Source organism: Prionailurus bengalensis, chromosome C1 (genome assembly GCF_016509475.1).
Source record: "Prionailurus bengalensis isolate Pbe53 chromosome C1, Fcat_Pben_1.1_paternal_pri, whole genome shotgun sequence".
In the NCBI taxonomy this organism is placed as follows: domain Eukaryota; kingdom Metazoa; phylum Chordata; class Mammalia; order Carnivora; family Felidae; genus Prionailurus; species Prionailurus bengalensis.
In genome coordinates this window covers 924,471-947,123 of record NC_057345.1, presented here as the reverse complement: position 1 = coordinate 947,123, position 22,653 = coordinate 924,471, and the positions used below count along the sequence as shown (strand labels likewise).

Sequence of the window (22,653 nt, the reverse complement as noted above, 5' to 3'; positions counted from 1 at the left end):
TCTTGCTCTCGCTCAAAATAAATAGATAAAAAAAATTAAAATGCTTGGGGAAAACGGTTTCCAATATGGGATTCTATACCTAGCTCAACTATCATGAAAAGTACGGTTAGCGCAAAAGCACTTGTAAACCAGATCTCAAAACATCTACTTCCAGGCTGCCTTTCTCAGAAAGTCTGTGAAGGATGTCTGAACCAGAGATTAAGCCAAGAGAGGGGATGGTGGGGCCAGGGACGGAGGAAGCAGGCAAAGAAGAGGGGCAAGGGGTTACCCAGGATGATGGCAGAAGAGGCCCCAGGACAGACTGTGCCAAGGCCCTGGAGGCACCAGAAGGGATATGGTGCAGACATCAAGGGGGTGGGGGCTACCCTGCTGGAAAAATTACATGCAAATTTGAGATAAGACTTCTAGAAAACTCCATGAAAAAAGGTAATTATTATTTCCAAGAAAAACTAAAAGTTGTACTAAAAAAATGTAATTCTAGTGGCTCATGACTATCTTTGCAATCCGCCATAATGCGAACACTCAGTGATTAAACGATAAATGGTGATCTAACACTATTTTGGGGGCAGAAGAAGGGAGAACTGACCTATTCCAGAGACAGAGGGGAACAGGTAATGTCCCAAACAGAACAGTCTAGAAACAGCAGCATAAACGTGTTATTTAGAAATCTGGAAATAAATGCCAAGAACCCGCTCAGATTGAAAGTGAGCTCCTCCAGGAGGTGGAAGGGGCAGAGATACCTGTTCTGTCCTTTTAAACCACAAAGGACTATTCAACACCTTAAGACAGAAATATATCAAACTCAAAATCAAATCCAAAATATGAGAATAACATACAATACAAACTTTATACACAAGCCTTTAGCGGTAACGGCATGGTTCCCTCACCAGGACAAGGCACGTCCAACCTATGCCCGACGCTACTTTGTTCAGTTCCTTCCACAATCCCAGCTCACAAATGGGTAAACAGAGGCACGGCATCAGGGTGCCATCAGGGGCCAAGTGAACAGGCAGCCCTGGTGGGCGCCGACCACCCACCCGCTCTCCACCTGGGGCCCTTCACCCCAGCGACGCTCCATATTGCTACAAATCAAATCATTTTAAATTTCCCAGAAGAGAAGTCAAAAAAGCAAACTGAAAACACACACACACACACACACACACACACACACACACACACTCAAACCACCAAACTGAACAATAAAACATAAATTCAGGGTCCCCTCCACCCACCGACATCGTGGATACTGTCTCTCGTTCACCCAGTGAACGCGCAGGCAGCAGCGTGAGGCTGGGTCAGCAGGCTTCTCTGTCCGACTGCACGCAGAGCGCCTTTGAAAGATTCCTTAGCTGTCAGCTAGGCATTCCTGCCTCTCCTGGTTCTGAACCTTGCTCAGGGGAAGTGGCAGAGCTGCCGGGTCACAGTCCGGCTGCCTGGGGTGGGGACAAATCGGCCGGGTCATCCTGGAGGCCTCAAAGACACAGGAGACTCGGAGACCAGTCGTAGATGAAGTGCCCTACTCTACCTATTTAGGATAATCCTAAAAATAAGCTGCCACTCCAAATACACCTGTGGGGGTTTTGCGGCGCTGTCTTCCGTGCTGTACTTTATTACCAAAAACAATCTCAACGCTGGATGAGAAATTGGTTCAGAAGGCTTACTTTGCTTTTCTGTCCCTCCCATAAAGCAACACACACTTACAGAGTGGGCTCCCTGGGCCTAGAGCTGGGACCCCACAGGAACACAAAAGGCCCATCCAACTCTTAGGGGCAGTGGTTGTGGGGACAGTGGCCCTAAGTGCCACTCACTCTGCAAGAGCAAGGGAAACGGCACAAGCAAAGGCCCTGTGGCAGCAGGGATCAATTAAGCAAGACCAGCCAGACCCACCCAGACCCCGGCCCCTAAACTCCTCTTTGCCGTGAGCAAGGAAGGGGGAGGCACAAAAAGTAAACTTTCTCGGGATGCCTGGGTGGCTCAGTCAGTTAAGGGTCTGACTTCGGCTCAGGTCACGATCTCACGGTTCATGGGTTCGAGCCCCACGTCGGCACGTCAGGTCCTGCGCTGACAGCTCAGAGCCTGGAGCTGCTTCGGATGCTGTGTCTCCCTCTCTCTCTGCCCCTCCCCCACTCGCACTCTATCTCTCTCCATCTCTCATAAATGAATAAACATTTAAAAAATTAAAAAAAAAAAAAAAACTTTGTTCGTTGGATATAAACACCAAAGACACGTCAAACCTGGAATAGAGGTTTATCCTCAGTAGGACTGGGCTGGCTCCCCCTCTCCCCAGAAAAGCGTGTCCCTGAAACAGCTCCCAGTCCTGGGAAAGGAAACCCCTTTGGCCTGCTCTTTGGACCCTCAGGAGTCTGGAGCCTGACCCCAGGCACCCGCCGCCCTGAGCTCCGACCCGGTGGCTCGACCCACAGGGGCTCAGTCTGTAACATCTGGGTGGTCAGACGAGATGTGGCCTTTGCCATTACACAAACAGCAGAGAGGACAAGGCAGGAATATGGACGGCTTCGGGGACAGGGAGTGCCCACGGGGACAAGCCCACGTCCGCACCACGGTGACACCGGACAGGAGGGACTGAGGGCAGCATCCACCGTGCGGAGGGAACCGTCCAGGGCTCTCGGCTGCTCTGGGTGACCGACTGGTGTCCAGGCGGCCCAGAGCCGATGTCTGGAAGGTCAGCAGGACCACACTCCCCGCAGAGTTGGGCAAACGGCACACACAACTCCTTTCGTGACTGTCAGCGGCTCTGAACTTTGTGATGGCACCTCGTCGGCGGCTGACACGCTAAGACAGGAGGGATACGAGACCCCACGCGGATTTGACCAGGACAGACACAGGTGAAACACAGCCCAGACCCCTCTGACGGCAGCAACACACACTGGGGTCTTTTGGGGGGTTCGCTCCCCCAACCTGTCCCTGCTCTTTGGCTCTGACCAAACCCTGTTGAGGCCCCGGAAGCCACCCGCTCAGGCCCAGCTCCGGGTCCCCCCGCAATGGGTCAGCACCGTGAGGGTTCACATCGGCCGCACACTAGCAGCACGTGACCACACGGAAGGAAAGAGGCCAAGATGTCCCAGACATCCCAAGAAACTATGACACAGCTAATTTCTCCTCATTGGCAAGCACACACGTGAGCTGACACCCCTGCTCCCTCTCGTCTCCCACGCACCCATCAGCACACCCTGAATTTCCTAATTCAAGGACCAAAACTAACGAGTCACCCCTGTGACCCGGGCTGGCAGCACAGAGAAGATCCCTCCTGCTCCTGGGGGAGGGGTGGGCTTGCTCAGAGGCCTCCCCATCACCCCGGCACCATCCACACGAGGGGCCATCCCATCCACCCCGGCAGCCCGTCCCCCCAGGCCGTCAGCTCCCCGCCAGCCCCAGGGAGGGGGGGGTTGCCTGCTGTGGTTGTTTTCTGGGTTTTTTTTGTTGTTGTTGTTGTTTTTTACAAAAACACCTTGCAAAATGGACGTCAGAAATCACCCCCGTTCCCACATCCCCACCAGCAACCGAGCGGCCCCTAGGCGCATCTGGGTCTACCTCCGACCATCTCAGCACGGAAAACCGGACGCTGGCCCCACACTCATCGCCGACACCCGAGGACCCCAATGGAGCGAGCCGGGCACGTCAACACCGGCCGAGCCGCCCAGACTCCGACACGACGCTGTCGTCAACGCGAACACGGGGCCGGGACCGGCAGGGGCACGCACAGCGGGAGCAGCCCTGCGGGGCCCGGTGCGGGGAGGCAGGTGCTGGCCGCGGCCGGGGGTGGCGGCCCCGCGGACCCCTCGCCCGCAGCGATGCGGAGGGAGCAGCCGGCGGCGCTCACGCACGGTCACGGCGGACTGGAGTCGCCCGGACGAGCCCCCCCCCCCCCCCCCCCCGCCGCAGCCACGCTCCCCGCGGCCAGAGCCCCCCGAAGACCGCGAGGCCGTTCATCTCCCGGGGCCGCCCGGCCGCGCTGACAGGCCGCGCGTTGCTTCCCGGGGATACGTTTCCTTCCGGCACCCCCCGCGTCGGCAGCTCCTCCGGGGCCTGTCAGCTCGGAAACAGGAGCCTCCGGCCGCCCGGCCGCCGCATCCCTGCCCCCGGCGCCCGTGGCTGGAACATCTGTGCGGCGCCGAGGCTGCGGGCCAGGCCGCCGGCCGGGACCCAGCAGCCGGGCAGCATCGCCGCCTCGCGCGGGGCCTGCGGCCCCGGACAGAAAGGCACAAGCGATGTGCATTACTCACCGGGCTTTCTTCCCCCCCCTGCTCGGCACAGGGTTCTTTATGCTCTACGGAGCGGTGGGCGTGAAGGGAGGCATCTTCCTAACCCTCCCTGCGCCGGCGCTGCCCTCCGCTCCCCTCCGGGCCCACCGCGGGCAGGGTGCGCTCAACGGCGAGGAGCAGGTATTTAAAGGCAGGCTGGCCGGCCCGTCCCCCGCCTCTCACATCCCTGCCTCCTCGTGTCTCCAGGCCGGGTGGTACCCGGCTCCCCTGGGAAGCTGGGGCCGGCAGCTGAGGCACCAACTAAAACACGGCCTGGATACCGAGGAGCTGACGTCACATGAAAACAAGCATCTCTGCATTAGGACGGTCCTGTAAGAGGACGCGGGGCAGCGGCCACAAGGAGGGCAGCTCGGCCTCAGAGCCTTTGGAGTGCAGTGTCCGTGGGGACAGGGCCTAGGTGGCTGTGCCCCCCCCCCCTCCGCCAGGTCAGGCCCCCCGGGCAGGGTGCGGGAAAGCAGGGGCCTTTTGAGTGTGAGCGACCCGCCCCCCTCCCCCCCCCCCACCGCCCCGCCGGGTCCAGAGACTCAGAACCCGTCCTGAGGCCTGGGTGCCTGGGTGCCGTGGCCCCAGAAGGGAAGGGGGACAGAAGCCACGGTCCCGGCCATCGTGGCTACAGGGGAGCCCACCCCCAATTCCCTCCAATTCCCAAAAACCCCAGGAAAAAGACACTGTCAGCCTAGGCCGGGGAGCTCGTCCAGCCTGCCTGGAGTCATTGGACTTGCAATGACCCTCCATGGCCGGGATTCACGCTGGGGGCTGGGGGCTCAGGGGGCACCTCTCCCCTACCGAGCACCAAAACACACCTTGCCCGGGACCTGCACACGCCTGGTTCGAACACTCCCACCCAGCACTTACAAGCAGGCGCCGGGGCTCCCACATCTGTGCTCGCTCCTGCACACGAACAGACTCAGGGCCAAAGCTCTGGGTTCAAATTCCAGCCCCGTCAGTCGCTCACAGTGGGGGCTGAAGTCACTTGGGGGCTCCAATCACCCTGCCGCTGAGTGGCCACGGCAAGGCATTTCACACACCGCGAGCCATGAAGGTGACACTGAGGCTCCCCCCGAGGCCCAGGGCCCCCGAATCTCCACCACAGGGAGCGAGGGCTGGGGGACACAGGCTCGGGGCTCCAAGCATCAAGTTAAGAATGGCTTGTAATTTCTCAAGAACGTGGAATTTACACAAAACACGCATTTGAGAAATTTCAGCCCCTGTGGCTCATCTGTCTAAGGCAGCTGAGGCGCTGGGGCACAGACCGCTTGATTACTACCTGGCCTTTCCAGAAAGTGTGCAGACCCCTGGCTGAGACTACAAAGTCGTAAAGTAACTGAACCACCACGTCTACACATGGCTCAGCGGGAAACCCCAACGTAGCCCAAGTCCACCGCAAGCAAAGCCTTGAGCTTTAGGGCACAGCCCCTGTCCTCCAGCCAAGCGTACACTTCAATCCGGACCAGAACATCCAGTTTCGAAGATCTCAGAAAACCCAGGCTCAACTGGCCGGCTGCTAATTCTATCTAACGGAAGCCCGAAGCCGGTACTAGTTGGATGACTAGCTTTGAGTTTGTTGCAAGTAATTTGAGACAAAGGTGAATGAAACACCATTTTTATGAAAACAATAGACACACCTATAAATAGCAGGGAATGGGCATATTCCAGAAGGACTATGCGCCCGAGGGCTTCAGCCCCCAAGTCCCTGCTCCACCAACTGGTCCAACCTAGAGCCCCTCACCCCCGGGCTCTTCCCTCCTCCCAGTACTGCCGACAACCCTCCTGCAGGGCCAAACGCACCCACAACCGCCCGCAGGGCCCTCATACGCCTGGCCAGCTGGGCGGGCTGGGGGTGGGGGCAAGCTGGCCTCACCGCAGACTCAGCTCGTTCCTGGAGCCCCCACGCAGCCCCGCGAGGTGGCCACTAGTACAGACCCCTTTACAGGGAAAGGAAGCCCAGGGAGGCACGCCCACCTGCCTGAAGCCACACAGCAGGCTCACCTGCTGAGGGTTGGACCAGCAGCACTGTGAGCACCGGCGTGTTACACCCACCACCTTCTCCGGTCTCACGAACACACTTCTTACACCACAGACTCTACACCCGGCTTCCAGCCAGTGTGGCCGTGTGGGTCACGCCCAGCCAAGTCCCCCTCCCTGCGTAACCCTGCCTCCAGGCAGCCGTCCAGCCTCAGGGAAGCTTCTAGCCAGACTGTGCCCTGGGCCATGGGCGGGGCAGGCAGGAGCCAGAGAGCAGGGCCAGGGGAGTGAGGCTGGGCCTGGCCCGGGGGTCCCGCCACGGCCCAGCAAGAGGTTCTCTGCCACCCCCTTCCGTCACCACAGCTCTTCCCCACCAGCCCCAACCCAGCCCCTATTTTGGGCCCACTGCTCCTCTGAGCCTCTGGGCAGATGTGTCCAGGTGAGCCCAGCGTCCCCCCACACAGGTCAGCAACATTTGTCAGCCTGTGTCAGGACACCCGCCTTTAACATCTCAGTCTCAGGCTGTGGAAACCTTCCTTCCCGGGAGTGGAAGTGGAAATGGCCTGGGGCCGGGCCTGTCACCACCCGCCCCACAGCAGCTGGTAGGAGGAGGACTTCAAAAGCTCCCAAACGCCCGGGGCTCCCGGCGGGTGAGGAAGCCCGTCCCAGCCCACAGGGCAGCAGACGAAGGGCAGATAAAGGCAAGCTCACACCACCGCCCTGGCCAACCCCAGACCCACAGGGTCACGCTGGGGGGTGGGTCTGACCTCTCAGGGTCCTGACCCAGGTACAACCTCCCTTCAACCACAGAGGCCTTGCCCCGGGGGCCAGGCTCAGGCCCAGAAGCCACTTCTGCTGCCCCTGCCCAAGAAGGGAGCGTGTCTACAGGGCCCAGTCCAGCTCTAAGTCAGGTGAGACTCCCCCTCCTCCAGGAAGCCCCCTTGGGACACCACAGAGGCCCCGGGAGCCTTTCTCACTGTCAGGATGGGCCCCTCTTGTTAACGGCATTGACGTCCACCACCTGGGCCTCAGTCCTCTACAGACATGCTGAATAAGCACTTACTGAGCACATACAATCCCATCACTCCCGTTGTCTTACAGACAGAGGCGGAGTCACAGACACTCGGGGGAGGAGCTGGAGGGAAGAGGCAGCGCCCACCACCAGGCGGACTCTTGGAGCCCCCTGCTCAGACTTCAGGCCTCAGACCCAGCCAGGGCAACGCTGTGCTGCGCTGGTGGCCCTTGGCTGCAGCAGCCCTGGGGCTGGGGAGTCAGACAGGGGCGGCCCCTCCCAGGAAGGGACCTCGGACCCCGCCCACCATCAAGCCCACGCAGCCTCGCAGCCTCCGCTGTCTCGCCCTCACCCTCACCCTCGCCCTCACCCTCACCGAGCCGGCCCCACCCCCTTCACCTGGTGACACCCCCAGTTAAGAGCACTGCTCTGCTGTTTGTCACAGTGACCGTCTGCTTCCAGGGAGCCATGGCCCAGGCGTGTGTGATGCATTAGTAACGTCCCCCCCACTCCCAAGTGAGACAGTTGCTGCATCTTGCGGGTAAAAAAGCCCAGGTTCCCTGAGCCCCAGGTACAAACCAGAGCCAGGTGTGCTGCATGTCGGGCCCAAGAGCTGGGGCCACTCGAGACGCATGCACGTTCCAGACGGATCAAAGACCTAAACGCAAAAAACAAAAGTCTGCCCTTTGGGGTAGCCAGAAAGGAAAATATTAACAGATTTGAACCTGCAAAACTCACAACAATAACATTTCTGCGTGACCGGAGGTACAAAAAGGCACGACACAGAGGAGCGGCTTGGGCGACGACGTCTGCCTTGCACACCAGTGCCGGGAAGAGCCGCCCGAATGAGAACCGGCGGGTGTGGCTGTGAACGGGGCTGCGCACGGGGAGTGAGGCCCAGCCACTCGCGAGGCCACAGAGCCCCTCTGTGCAGCCACCACCTTCCTCTCGGCCTCGGGTGGCCTGGAACGGCAGGTGGGCGTCCCACACTGTTTCTGGGCCTCAACAAACTGCTAGGGCCACCCCAGGCCTGCCTCACTGCGGGTCCCCTCAGGGCCACGGGTGGCCCGCTCACCTCTCCCACAGAGCCCTGGCCGCCCAAAGTGCCAGGATTCTTAATTCCTCATTGTGCCACAGGCCTCGTCCCAGAAAGCCCCGGAAACGTGCTGCCACTTGGTGGGAGGGACCCTCCTGGGTCACTCGGCTCCTGCGGGGCCCTCGTTGCTGACGGCAGGGAGCCTGGCCTCGCAGCCGAACCCCCAGAGCACATTCACCCCATCACTTGCACCCGACAGGCAACCTCAGGCAACTGAGGTCAGCTCACACGGGACCCGGGGCTGGACTGAAGTCAGGCCTCCTCTAAAGGGAGGACGCTCAGGGGACCCTGCTGACAGTTCACCCCGATGATGCCTCAGCAGGTACAAACTGTACGGTGTGGCCAAAACCAAGCTACCCGTTCGGGACTTTCGAAGCCTGGAGCCCGCGGGAGAATGTTCACAGCAGGGCTCTCCAGAAAGAGCAGCCGGGGAAACAGCCAAGTGCCCACCAGCACGCGAACGGATAAACACACTGCGGGAGATCCAGATCCAGACAGAAGGTAATAAGGACACAGAGGTCTTCACACAACAACCCAGGGCGACCTCACAGACACGCACAACGCTCCGCTCAACAGCCGCACCCACGTTCTCAGGCGACATCCTCCGGGACACCACAGGTGAGGCCTCGAGTCTCAATGGATTTTAAAAGATAAACGTCACACAAAGTGTCTTCTCCGACCACAGCAGGACGGAGTCAGAAGCAAATCACAGAAGGAAATCTGGAAAAGTCGCCCTGTCCACCAATGAGACAGCGGATGGATCAAAAGAGAAATCACAAGGGAAATAAAACAAACTTAGAGACGGACGAAACCAGAGGCGCGGGGCGCGGGGGGCCCTGCCGCTGTGGAGCCAACACCAACACCGGAAACCAAGGACGGTCGCCCGCCAGCCAGCTAAATTCTCGCCTTACGGAACTGGAAGAAGATGGAACTAACCCGAAGCTAGCAGGAAGAAGGAAATAACAAGGATTAGAGCAGAGATCAACAAAATGGAAAATACAGAAACAATAGGAAAAAAAAATCTATGAAAACAAGAGTTGGTTCTTTGAAAAGGTCAACAGAATTGACAAACTTTTGGGGCTCCTGGGTGGCTCAGTCGGTTGAGCATCCGACTTTGGCTCAGGTCACAATCTCGCAGTTCGTGGGTTCCGGCCCCGCGTCAGGCTCTGTGCTGACAGCTCAGAGCCTGGAGCCTGCTTCTGATTCTGTGTCTCCCTCTCTCTCTCTGCCCCTCCCCACTCATACTCTGTCTTCTGTCTCTCAAAAATAAATAAGAAACATTAAAAAAAAAAAAAAAAAAGGATCTCTCAAGGGGCGCCTGGGTGGCTCAGTCGGTTAAGCGTCCAACTTTGGCTCAGGTCACGATCTCACGGCTCATGAGTTCAAGCCCCACATCAGACTCTGTGCCGACAGTTCAGAGCCTGGAGCCTGCTTCAGATTCTCTCTCTCTCTCTCTCTCTCTCTCTCTCTCTCACTCTGCCCCTCCCCCACTCATTCTCTCTCTCTCCCTCTCTCAAGAATAAACATTAAAATAATTAAAAAATAAAATAAAACATGGCTTCTATAAATAAATGAATAAATAAAATTTTAAAAAGGATTTCTCTATAAAATAAACAAACATTAAAAAAAAAAAAAGAAATAGGAAATATAAACAGACCTACAATCAGTAAAGAGAGTGAATCAATAATCAAAGATCTCCCGACAAAGAAGGCCCTGGCCCAGACAGCTTCACTGGTGAATTCTACAGAACATTTAAAGAACTAACATCTATCCTTCTCAAACTTTTCCAAAACGCTGAAGAGGAGGGAAATCTGTGAACTCATTCTAGGAGGCCGGCGTAACCCGATACCAAGCCAGGTAGAGACACTACAGGAAGAGAAAACTACAGACCAGTATTCTTACGATCACTGATGCAAAAGGAAACAGAACTCAGCACCATAGCGCGTGACCAAGTGGGATTTGCCCCAGAACGCAGCAATGGCTCCACATGGGAACGACCAATCAGTGCGATACACATGAACAGAATGGAGGGAAAAGCCACACAACCACACGGTCAGCTCCACTGACAAAGAAAGGGCATTTCATGAAGATAAAAATCCTTTCATGGTAAAAATACTCAACAAACAATGGACAGAACAATATGGCAGATGGGGAGGCGGAGAGGAGGAGAACAGGGGAGCTGCTGGCTGAGAGATGGCTGTCAATGGTGGGTGTGGGGACACTGGGGACTGGGAAGGTCTCAGGAACCATGTAAGGAAGTCCCTAGAGCAATCCGGACCCTTCACACACCCTGATTTCCAGCCGAGCACCAAATCTCTCCAGTCTTTGTTGGATTCACGCAAAGTTCTAGTCACTGGACGTGGTGGCTTAGGATGGGAGCTCCTGGAAAGTCTGGCGTTGTCTGGTTTTAGACAGATTCACGTTGTAGACATGGACACTATAAATGTTTCCAATCTAAATAGGCAGTTTTTATTTAGGCCTAGAGATGCTAGAAGACCTCAGGCTGAAGCTGCTGAATTTCTGCATGTTAGAGTTCCCAACTCTATGGAACATAGTTCCATATCCTCTTGACAAAAATTACTTCTTTTATTTACTTATTTTTTTAAGTTTAGTTATTTTTGAGAGAGACGGAGACAGCATGAGCTGGGTAGGGGCAGAGAGAGAGAGAGAGAGAGAAAGAGAGAGAGAGAGAATCCCAAGCAGGATCCATGCCGCCAGCACAGAGCCCCCACGGGGCACGAACTCACGAACCCGTGACATCATGACCTGAGCTGAAACCAAGACGCTTAAGTGCTTAACCGACTGAGCCACCCAGGCCAAGTGACTTCACCTTTAAAACAACAACAACAAAATCCTCGGCAAACAAGGAACAGAAGGCACCACGCGTGTTTTCTCCCCCCAGCGTCAAGCAGTGAACTCAATTCTGGGATGCTCTCTACCTGAAGTCAGCACCAGATCCCACAGGTGAAGGGTTCGGTCTACGAGACCGCCGCCTCCCCACTTCAGAGGCCAGTCACCAATCCAGGCTGTCAACTGTGTGCTGTCGACCGAATGGCTACAGATGACGCATTCCCTCAACCCCTCCCAGGTGGGATTAATTTGCTGGAGTGACTGGATTAACTCGGCAACAGACGGACGGAAGAGATCCACAGGGCAAGGTGTGGGGGAAGGGCGCGGGGCTTCCACACTCTCTAGACAAGCCCCTGTCCCCACATCTCCCTGGGTCACCGCCAGACACCGCCCCCACCCACCCTCCTCACGGGGTTTTACGGAGGCATGATGGATTCAACCTCCAGCCCTTCTCTCCTCCCAAGAGGTCAGGGGGTAAGACTATAAACTGCTCTAGTCACTAGGTCTTTCTGGTCACCGCCCCATCCTGAGGCTATCTAGAGGCCCCACCCCAAACCCCCTCATTATCATAAATTCTAATGTGTTCAAAAGGTACTCTTAAAGAATGACACTCCCATGACAAAGAATGACAAAAGACACTCGCCTTGCCCAGGAGATTCCGAGGGACTCAGGAGCTCAGCCAGAAACTGGGGACAAAGACCATATACAAGTCTCATTATGGCCACAAAGGAAACTACGCACCTCGACGTGGTAAGAGCCATATATGAACATCCCCGCAAGCATCTCCCTGAGTGCTCAAAGACTGAAAGCATTTCCTCCAAGATCAGGAACAAGGCAAGGATGCCTGCTCCCCTCTCCCACACACTAGAAGTTCTAACGGGAGCAGTCAGGCAAGAAAAAGGAATAAATAAAAGCACATCCATTGGAGAGGGAAGAGTAAAATGATCTGTTCACAGATGATACAGAAAACACTAACGATTCCACAAAAAAGGCGTCGGAACTAATACACAAATTCGGCAAAACAGCAGGATGCAAAGCCAACACCAGAATCAGCTGCATTTTTATACACAAGCAAGGAGCAGCCCGAAAAAAGAAATTCAGAAAACGCTTCCATCTTACAATGGCATGAAGAGTAAAGTACTTACTAAACCCACGAAGGAGGTCAAAGACTTGCACGCTGAAAACTACAACATCGTGCTGAAAGTACAGACAACAAAAGTAAACATCCGCGTGTACGGGCCGGAAGGCTTCGCGGCGGCGTCGCGTGAATACCACCCGAACCAACCAAAGATTCCATGCAACCCTTAGCAAGAGCCCAACGACGTGTTTTTGCCGAAACAGAAATCCTCATCCTAAAAATCATCTCCAGGGACCCAGAACAGCCAAACCATCTTGCAAAGGAACAAAGCCGGAGCCCTCACACTCCCCGATTTCAAGACGTGCTACAGTAACCAAAACGGCGTGATGTTGGCATAAAAACAGACTTTCGAGGTCCAAGAGAACAGACAGTCCAGAAGCCAAGCCTCCCACGCCAGTCAGGTGACTCTTGAGAAGGGCCGTTCAATGGGGAGAGGTTGGTCTTTTCAACAAACAGGCACTGGGAACACTGGACGTCCCCATGCCAAAGAAGGAAGCTGGACCCCTACACCTCACGCCATGTACGAAAATTAACCCCAAATGCCTCAGAGACCTCAATGTAACGCCTGAAATTGTAAAACTCTTAGAAGAAAACGTAGGATAAGACTTGACCACATTGTAGTCGACAGTTTCTTGGATGGGATACCAAAACCAGAGGCAAAAACAACAAAAACGGACAAACTGGACTTCATGAAAAATTAACAGTTTTGTGCATCAAGAGACACGATCCAGAGCGGAAAGACGACCCACAGAGTGGGAGAAAGTATGTGCAACCATACAGCTGATGAAGGATTAAAACCCAGAATTTAAAAGGACTCCCCAAACCCAGCAGCAGAAACATTAACAACTGCACTCAAAAACGGACCAAGGACACAAACGGACATTCTCCAAAGAACACACCGCGTGGCCAAGAAGCCCAGGAAAAGATGCTCAGCGTCACTCACCCTCAGGGGAATGCGGGTCAGCACTACGAGAGGCCCCCTGACACCCATGGGGATGCTTCAGAAAACAGAGGGGCACCTGGGCTTCTCGGTCGGTTGAGCATCTGACTCTTGATTTCGGCTCAGGTTATGATCCCAGGGTCATGGGATGGAGCCCCATGTGGGGCTCTGTGCTGAGTGTGGAGTCTGCTTAAGATTCTCTCTCTCTCTTCCTCTGCCCCTCTCCCCCACTCGCTCACTCACTAAAATTAAAAAAAAAAAAAAAAAAGGAATTGGAAACTGGTAAGTGCTGGTGAGGATGTGGGGAAATTGGGACCCTGTGCACAGCTGGTGGGAACAGTGTGGAAGCCAGTGTGGCAACAGAAACACCTTACGACCCAGCAGCTCCACTCCTGAGTATATATCACCCCCCCCCCAAAATTGAAAGCAAGATCTAAGAGATATTTGTACATCTGTGTTCACAGCAGCACGATTCACAAGAGCTGAAGCAAGGATGCGACCCAGTGTCCACCTGTGGCTGATAAACCAAATGTGGTCCATAGATACGATGGAATATCATTCAGCCTTAGAAACACAAGGAAATCCTGTGATGCTACAGGTCATACGCTATGTGGATGAACCCTGAGGACGTTCTGCTACGTCAAATAAACCAGTCACAAAAAGACAAATCCTGTTTGACTCCACTTACGTGAGGTACTTCGACTAGTCTAAGTCATAGAACGGAGAGTGGCAGGGTGGCCACCAGGGGCTGGGGGAGGTGCCGGTGGGAACAGAGCTTCAATTTTCTTTTTTTTAACGTTTGTGTATTTATTTTAAAAGAGGGAGAGAATAAGCACGAGCAGAGGAGGGGCAGAGAGAGAAGGAGAGAGAGAGAGAATCCCAAGCAGGTTCCCTGCTGTCAGTGCAGAACCAGACGTGGGGCTCGAACTCACGAACCGTGAAATCACTACCTGAGCTGAGATCCAGAGTCCAGAGCCCGGGAGATGGATGGTGCTGACTGTTGCGTAACAGGGTGAATGTGATTAATATCAACGAACCAGCCACTTAGAAATGGTCAAGGGGCACCTGGGGGGCATCCGACTCCTGATTTCGGTTCAGGTCATGATCTCATGGTTCATGGGATCGAGCCCCACGTCGGGCTCTGTGCTGACAGCGTGGAGTCTGCTTGGGATTCTCTCTCTCCCTCTGTCCCTCCCCTGCTCACACCCATGCACTCTCTCTCAAAATAAATAAACTTAAAAAAATGGTCAAGACGGCAAGTCTTACGCTGTAATTTACCACAGTAAAAAACCGGGAAAAGAAGCAACGGGGTTTTGACATGCACCATAACAGGGATGAAGGTGGAAAATGTCATGCTAAGGGACAGAGGTCAGTGACAAAGTGCACCTCCCATGACTCCATTTACAGGAAATGTCCAAAGCAGGTAAATCCAGAGCCGGAGCCACAAGCCGTGGCCGTGGGGGGCTGGGTGGAGCGGGGAATGGGGAGCGGCCGCCGACGGGCGGGAGGGAGAGGTGGCACAACACTGGATGTCCTAACTGCCACAGAGTCACTCACTCCACAGTGGCCAAAACGGTGCATTTTATGTTATGTGTACTTTACACGATCTTGTGAAACTCTATAAAAACGACTAAGTTCAGATTAACAACCCGAATAGAATGTGCTGGACGGTGTTTTGCTGAAAGTGGACACAGGCCAGATGGTGCAGGGTGGCCCTTCCAGCTGGACGTGCCCAGGTGCCACCGCGGGACTGCACTTCTGCCGCCCGTCCGTCCATCAGTCCGTCCAGCCCTCCTCTCGTGGTCCCGACACAGCTCCGGGGCGCCACTCACCTGGAACCTGTCTGACCCTTCTCGCTCCCCAGGCATCAGGCGTGCTGACCAATAACACTGGATGTGAGTGCCCACACGGGCACCAAAATCTCACCGCACACCGTGGCCATCGGTGACCAGAACGGATTTTTTCTTGGCATTAAAATCAAGCCAAAAGAGCAAAATATTGGGGAGAAGTCCAACACTCAAAGAGCCCAGAGCCCAGGGGACCCGCGTGAGGAAGGTGCTCTGCTCACACACTCCTGGCCAGCAGGGTGAGGCAGCCCTTGTCCTGTGTGCCCGGTGCAGGGATGTGGATGTGTGCGGCCGGGATCCGTGCGCAGGGGGAGACGGCACCTGTCAGCCGGCCTCAGCCCCTCCCTGGGACCGGCTGCTGCCTCCAGGTGCCGGCGGTATGATCAGCAAGGCTGAGTGGTCATCAAAGCTCCAGAGCCACCCTCGAAGCATCTCAAGGACAGTGCTTTCTAGAAGCTCCCTACATTCTCTGCATTCCTGCACAGAGACACAGCCACTGCCCGGCACTCCCACGTCTACCGTGCTGGGGGCAGAAACCCCGCACCCTCCTGCACTCCAGAGGCTGAGCCCACACAAGGCCAGGTCAACTCCCATCGACAGCTGGGTGCCCCGCTGCGGGGGGGGGGGGGGGGGGGGGGGTCCTGCGGGAGGGCCCGCCCCCGGCTGGCAGGTCGGCCCTCTGGCCTCCACGGCTCCTGGGCCAGCCCATCTCCCACCCCCTCCTCAGTGCGTTTCCTGGCCTCCAACTCTCAAGCTGCAGGCTCACCTGGCCCGCCCTGCCCTCTGCTCCCCCTCTGAGCGTTTAGGTGTTTATCTGGCCGTGGCCTGCCTCCCAGCTGGGAGGTCCTGGGGCTCCTGCTGCCTGCACCCAGCCTGGCAGCGCCGGGCGCAGAGGCACAGGCACGACTGAATGAAGGAACGTGCCCCTAGAGCTTCTTCCGCTCTCCCCGAAACCGTCCCCCACGTCCAGCGCCCGCCCACCCACCAGGGCAGCGCGTCCAGCCAGCCCCGCGGCAGTTCTGGCCCCGTCAGACCACCCTGCTCCACTCCTGCCAGGATTCCACAGCCTTGCTGGCTGCTCTTTCAGGGTCCCCAGTTCTCTCTGGAAGCCCCAAGGCCACTCCCCAATCACCAGCCACTCTCTCCTCGACACGAAGGGTCCCCGAGTCTATCTTCAGCCCCAGTGCTTTAAGCCCAACGCTCACGCACACAACCCACTCAATACCTCCACCGGGTCCGGGGGGCCGCAGGAACTCAGCACAGACCAAGGGACCCGACAAGAGGCTGACCCAGAGCCCGCCCCTGGGCCCCCTGTTGGGAAGGGGCTGAGGGGAGCCCAACGCGCAGGCACCCAGGCCGGCCCGGAGGTCAGTGCTCACAACACAGAGGGCAAGGGCACCGGGCCCGGGGAGGGTCTGGGTGGCTGGTGAGTGATTTACGCCCCACATGAGTGCCCTGTCTTCAAGGACAGGGCGGGACGGAAGTGCTCTGCCTGCTTGGGGTCCGATGGCCCCTGGGACGAGGTCAGAAGCTCTCCTCCGGCCCCACTGCTCCTGGGACTCCATCCCCTACCAACAGCCCCCCGAGGAGATGGCCTGGGGAGGGGGCAAATGACCAGGTGCGGGCGTGGCAGCAGCTGGGGCATCTCCTCAGGGAGATCAGGGCTTTCCTGGACTTTTCCTTATGGCACCGATGGACAGGCCAGCGCCGGGAGGGCAGCACTCGCTAGCCACGCACAAGGGCAACGGCAACCGCGTGAGGCCGCCTCAGCCACGCGCTCTGCCCCCGGTCGCCGCAGGAGGATACATGTTCCTAAGCCACGGGCCACACAAGGCACCCATCTCCACATTCCCGACACGACGGGCCACGAATTCGAGCCAGAACACACAACACGAGTCACAGGAAAATGTACTCACTGTGTTCTCCCGGACAAGGCATGCCTGGCTGCTCGGGGATGCTGGGGAACACTGGACAGAGGGAGAGAGAGCAGTCTGTCATTCGGCGCACTTTGCGGAAGGTCCTGCTCCGAGTCGGGCTTCGCACACAAAGGCCACGTGGCTGACAAGCCCCCTCTGAGGAGATGCTCACAGGGCACAAACGTGGAAGCTCAACCACACCGACGTCAAACCCCCTTTCACGGGAATTCAAAGTCCACTGAAAACTTTGGGGCGAAAGCCGTCGGGGGACTCAGACAGAGCCGCCCAAGGAAGCCGGCCGGTGCGCAGCAGTGAGCCAGCACGGACGGGGGAGGACACACACCTCCTTCACAGAGGGACTTTGGAAAGCACGTTAGGTTCCACTTTGTACTCAAGTGGAATCAAAATGAAGTATCTTAAAATATACCGTGGGCTTCCATAATAGATTATTAAAACAGAAGCTTACAAAGTATTAAACCCCAGCTGAAACAACAACCCTTCCCTTAATCTAGAAAATAGAAGTGGCTTTTTAAAGCACCTTAGCCGACAGCGTCCCGGCAGCAACTTAAGGAGTTTACCGCCAGGAAGTGGGCGGGGCGAGACCTCCAGTTTATAAACCACATTTGCATAAAGAGCCTCAACCCATCCTGTACCCACCCACTACCCCCGTAGCAGGGACAATGATGGTCCCACAGAAACCCTGGTCCTGAGCTCTGGTCGCTGCCCGCTCGCCCCGCCTAGAAGGGAATGCAGACGCGGCTGGTCGGCCACAGCTGCCAGAACCACGCTCAGACACCCTACAGAACCCCGAAAGTGCTGGGGGGGCAGCCTGACACCCCCAATTTACAGAGGCTATACTGCAATGATAACAGCTCACATTTACGTGACTCAACGTGTAACCCAGCTCTGAGCTTACTGGGCTGAGGGACGCGGTGAGCCAGGAGAGAGGCACAGGGAAGTTCTTGTCCCCAGACAGTGGTGCTGTGCACCGTCCGGGCTCCCCCCGCCCTCCTCGCTGGGGACAGGGACAGATGGAGGCCAGTGAGCGAGCCCAGGCCTCTGATGTGCCCAGAGATGCTGGCCTCCAGGGAATGGGGACGATGAGGACCAGCAACCAGAACCCAGGCTCCTGTGTCCAGTGAGAAGGAGCTTTTCTATCAGCCACAGCAGTATTTGTTTGGGTTAATAAAACATAAGAGAAAAAAAAAAAAACCAAGCTGCACTGTATCCGGCATCCTTAAATTCTCTCTGGAATCCCAACATTTTAAACCATGATCCTCCACGTGGCCTCTAGTCCCCCAGGCTGTCTGGGGGACGCTGGGCTCCCATCTCCCCAGACCACAGTGGAACCACCCCACCCCTCCAGCTGCCACTAACCGTGAATGGTGAGCCCTTCATCCCTGTGCTGACAGGCCAGGCGGAAGGCCTCCTCCAGCTCCATCTGGGAGGACACAGTGCAGGGGTCACCTAGGCGGGGCAAGAGACATCGCTGAGGTCACCGCAGGCCTACGGCAAAGGGGTCCAACTCGAGTCTGGAAAGGCCACGTCTCTCTGCTCGGGACCAGCCGCCACGGCAAAGCTGGGAAGTCCAAGAACCAGCCAGACCAGGAATCAGCTCCGACCAGGGCCCCACATCAGAACCGGTGGATTCCCCCAAAGGGAAGTGAGTTCACCCTGAGCCCCGAGAAGGCCACCTGGAGAGCAAAACCGTGCTAACTCTCGGTTGGGCAAGATAAAGGACATTCTTCTTGGCTCAGTCCTGGACGAAAGCAGAGACTCCCTACCCCCATCCTGGATAGGAACACAGAGATGCATAGAACCCATACCCCGGGAGCTGCCCCCCACCCCCCAGCTTTCTCGGATGTGTGCACCGCGGGGCCCTAGCTACTCACCCTCCTGCTTTCCCCGAGAAAAGGAAAATCAGAAGAGAGCTCACCTTTCCAAATTACCTACTGGAAAACCCAGAACACGAGAGAGGAAGAACAGGGAGGAGGGCAAGGGCTGGCCCAGGCGGGGCAGCGAGACCCCTGCAGCCCTCTCCCCGCTGCCCTGGGGGCTCTCCTCCCTTCCCAGCCCCCAAACCAAGCTTCCCTGAAGGCAGCGTCTTCCCGGAAATGACTTCCAGCATCCCCCCAGGGAAGCTGGCTGTTAACCAGCTTAATTCCATAGTTTTAAACCTCCCTGAGGCAGGGCTGACCTAACTTCCCACAAGCACACGTGTGGAGATTTACGGTCTGTTGCCAGACCAAGGGCTACCTTCGTTGTCGACCCACTTGAGGGTGAGCGGGTGCCCCTGGTGGAGACTGCACATCTCTCTCACTTCCTCACAGAGCTCCTCGAAGGTCATCGCTGCGTCTAGGCTGGTGATCAGGATGTCCCTGGGGCAGAGGATGCACACGTTTCACCAAGGAGCACATTTAAATCAAATACTATTGATTTATTAATAACTGAGTTGATTAAATGAAAAATTTCCAAACAAAATATTACAGGACCCCCAACAGAACCACTGTCCAGTTTTATTTTTTAATTACTACCATGAATGCCTTTGCACACAAAGATCTATTCTGCACCGGGACCTGCCTAACTGGGGGGAAAGAACGAGACAGGGGCATCGGGAAGAGCCAGGCAAGCACTTGCTCAGGGACCAGGTTATTTGCCCATCAAAGGAGGGGGTGGGGGGTGTGCCCAGTGTGTTCAGCTCAAGCCCACGGGCTTCATCAGACCTTACCCCAAAGCTGACGGCAGGGACAGCAGCCCAGGCTTGAGCTGGAGAAAGGGAAGACCCACATGGGTGTTCCTGTGACCTCAGGAAAGCGGGCGCTGAGAGGCCACCCAGCATAGCGTCCGACTCGGGTCCACATCACCTGGAAATCTCCTCATGACACAGGTGCTGCCGGACCCTGCTGACACCCCAGTCACAGCACATCTTCCAAGGCCAAGCTGGGGGCCCCCTATTTTTAAGAATGGCGTCTTCGATGTGTCTGACCTCTGCCCCAAACAATCTGCCAGGAAGGTGGCAGCACAGTCCCATTGGGGACAGAGCTCCACTTGGACCCTTGCCGTTTGGATAAGTGAGCGCTGACCTTGGTGGGTGCTTTCCAGAATGCATCCTCGCTGCATTCTGAGGACTATGCCTCCCAAGTGCCCTGGGAGACACACGGGGCAGGCGCGGGTGGGGGTGAGGAGCTGGGCTAGGCAGGAACTGTCTGCACAGCCTGGAGCACCACAGAGGGAGAAAGGAAGAGGGGAAGAGGGTGGGGGAAGGCCAGGGAGGGGAGAGGTGGGGGAGGAGGGGAGGGAAAGGAAGAGGGGAGGGGAGGGGAGGAGGGGAGGGGAGGGGAGGGAGCTGAGGTAGGGAAAGGGAGGAACGAGAGGGCCACATCAGCCCAGAGAAAGACTCAACAGGTCACATTACTGGCGGTAACCAAAGTGCTCTCCAGGGGCCAAAGTCAGGAGCAGGGTGGGGGCAGTGGTGGCTCAGTCCAGAACCCCCAAGAGCTCCAGTCAACTTTGCCCAGGACCCTCCTCGAGGGCCTCCATCCCTGCCCTCAGTGCCCCACCCTGGAGGCAGGCTGGGGGGGTGGGGGGCAGGCCCCACCCCCCCAGGCTGCTGGGGTATGGACTTCCTTTCGTTGCGGATCCACTGAGTTTTCACAAAGTGGCTGTCGACCAATCCCACAGTTCCTGGCTGGGAAGAGGGCGTCTGTGTTGTGACAGGCCTTCCACAGTTTACTAACCAGCAAGCCAGGATGTTACAGCCTCAGAACGAGTTTTAATGGGCAGACCACCCTTCCAGGCCAGAAACAGGATTCCTGGACCTCTTCAGGCGGACTGGCTGTCCTTCCCCAGAAATCATTCCTCCCTGGAGCCCTGTCACCAGCTGTCCCACACATACCCTGCTCCCAGGCAACCCGGCTGAGGATAGCAGAAAGGACAGGAGAGGTCTGACCCCGCACCCCAAACAAGGTGCCCTGACGAGCTCAAGAGCCGCAAGCCCCTCCTCAGCTGGGACGATGCACCCTAACTCTAATCCTAACCTTTGAGATGCCCCCGTGGCAAGCCACTATGGCCAAGACGGCCAAATTCACGCGCCAGGCGAGCGATGTGCTCCCCTCCCAGCGCCGGTACCGGTGACCCTCGGACAGCCGGGTCTGATTTCAGGGCCCCTGGAGACCAACACGGATGCAAGGAAGCTCTCCCGCCAGCCTCGTCTACAGCGCGCGCCCGGGGCCAGAGGCAGGATCTGGCCTCTGGGCACCGTCCCCCCCCCCCCCGCCCCCCCTCCCCGCAGTCCTGCCCCGCGGCTGCTGGGTGTGGGGCGCTACCCGGGCCGTACCGGGCGCCGCTCCCGGCCTCTGACCTCTGTGAGGAGCCCGTTCGCCCCGTTTTACAGCGAGCAGGTGGAGCCCAGGGCGACGCGCGCGGACGCAGAGCTGATCGGTGTCCGAAAGATCCGGTCCCGACAGAACCGCTCCCGGAGACTTACGGGAACCCCCACCACGCCCCAATTCGCGCAACCACGGGCTGCTCACTGCCCCTAAACTGCGTCCTGCACCCAGGACCTGGGTCGTTAAACTTTTCTTAGAACTCCGGCCGGCTAAATTGGGGAAAGTTTAGGAAACCCTGATTCTTACAACTCAACCAGGAGTTTTCACAACTTGACGAAAACTTTAGTCTTTACAGGTTTGTGGCCTTGATGTCCAACCAGCTGAGGCGGGAATGTGTCAGTGCGGTGCCCGGGGCCGCCTCCCGCGCCGCAAAGTCCTCGGGGCGAGTGCGAGCGAAGGAGGGACGCGCGCGGCCGCCGGAGCCCGCAGCGCCCCAGCCTCGGCGCCAGAGGACCCCGCGACCTTTCCCGCGAGCGACGTCCAAGGGCGCCTGGAGCGCCCGCCCCGTCCACGGCTGCCTCTCGGCGAGGGCGCGTCAGGACCTCCCCGGCGCCCGTGCGCCCCGAGGGCCCTCGCCGTCCCTTCCCTCCCGCGCCGCAGCGACACGGCCCCCGACGGCGGGCGCGGTGCGGGCCGGTCCCCGCGCCTGGCTCTGCCCCCCTGTCCCCGCGCCTGGCTCTGCCCCCCGGTCCGGGCCGGTCCCCGCGCCTGGCTCTGCCCCCCGGTCCGGGCCGGTCCCCGCCGTCGGGCGTCGCGCGCTCACCCGCTGGAGTGCGCCTTCAGGCGGACTCGGCAGCCGCTCCCGTCCATCTTGGGGCCGGTCCTGCTGGGCATGGCGCGCTCCCCGGCCGCCGTCAGCGCCGCGCCCCGGGCGCTCGGGCCATGGCGCGGGGACCCAGCGGCCGGCCGGGGCGCCAGGTGGGGCCCGCGGTGGAACGCGGAAGGGCGCGCGCGCGCGCGCGGCGCCGGGTTCCCGGGGCGCGGGTCCGGCCAACTCCGCGGAACTTGGGGGGCGGGCTGGGCGGGACGGGGGCACGGCCAGCGGGGGCGCGCGAGGTGTGCGCACGGAGTCCCGGCGTCAGGCCCGGGGCGGGGGGAGGAGGGGGGGTCGGAACATGGCCGACCCGAGGCCCGGCGGGCGGCCAATCGGCGGGACGGGCGGTCCCGGGGCGGGGGCGGTGGCACCTGCGGCCAATGAGGGCGAGGCGGGGCCGCCAC

The 22,653-nt window shown here is 57.9% G+C and overlaps 1 protein-coding gene across 3 annotated transcripts in view; it reads right to left on the bottom strand.

Moving 5' to 3' along the window:
- Positions 1 to 22,327, bottom strand: part of PRKCZ (protein kinase C zeta) — a 97,695-nt gene extending 75,368 nt beyond the window's left edge. The window contains exons 1-4 of one of the 3 annotated variants that reach the window (XM_043573569.1): positions 22,199 to 22,327; positions 19,304 to 19,425; positions 18,425 to 18,514; positions 17,048 to 17,098 (exon numbers count right to left, since the gene is read on the bottom strand). In XM_043573569.1, the coding sequence (XP_043429504.1) occupies positions 17,048 to 17,098; positions 18,425 to 18,514; positions 19,304 to 19,425; positions 22,199 to 22,269 (334 nt within the window). In that variant the 5' untranslated portion in view covers positions 22,270 to 22,327. Of the gene's footprint in view, positions 1 to 3,552; positions 3,651 to 4,244; positions 4,494 to 17,047; positions 17,099 to 18,424; positions 18,515 to 19,303; positions 19,426 to 22,198 lie in introns of those variants that run through there. The other 2 variants (XM_043573571.1, XM_043573570.1) reach the window with 2 other exon arrangements.
- Positions 22,328 to 22,653: the final 326 nt, after the last annotated feature.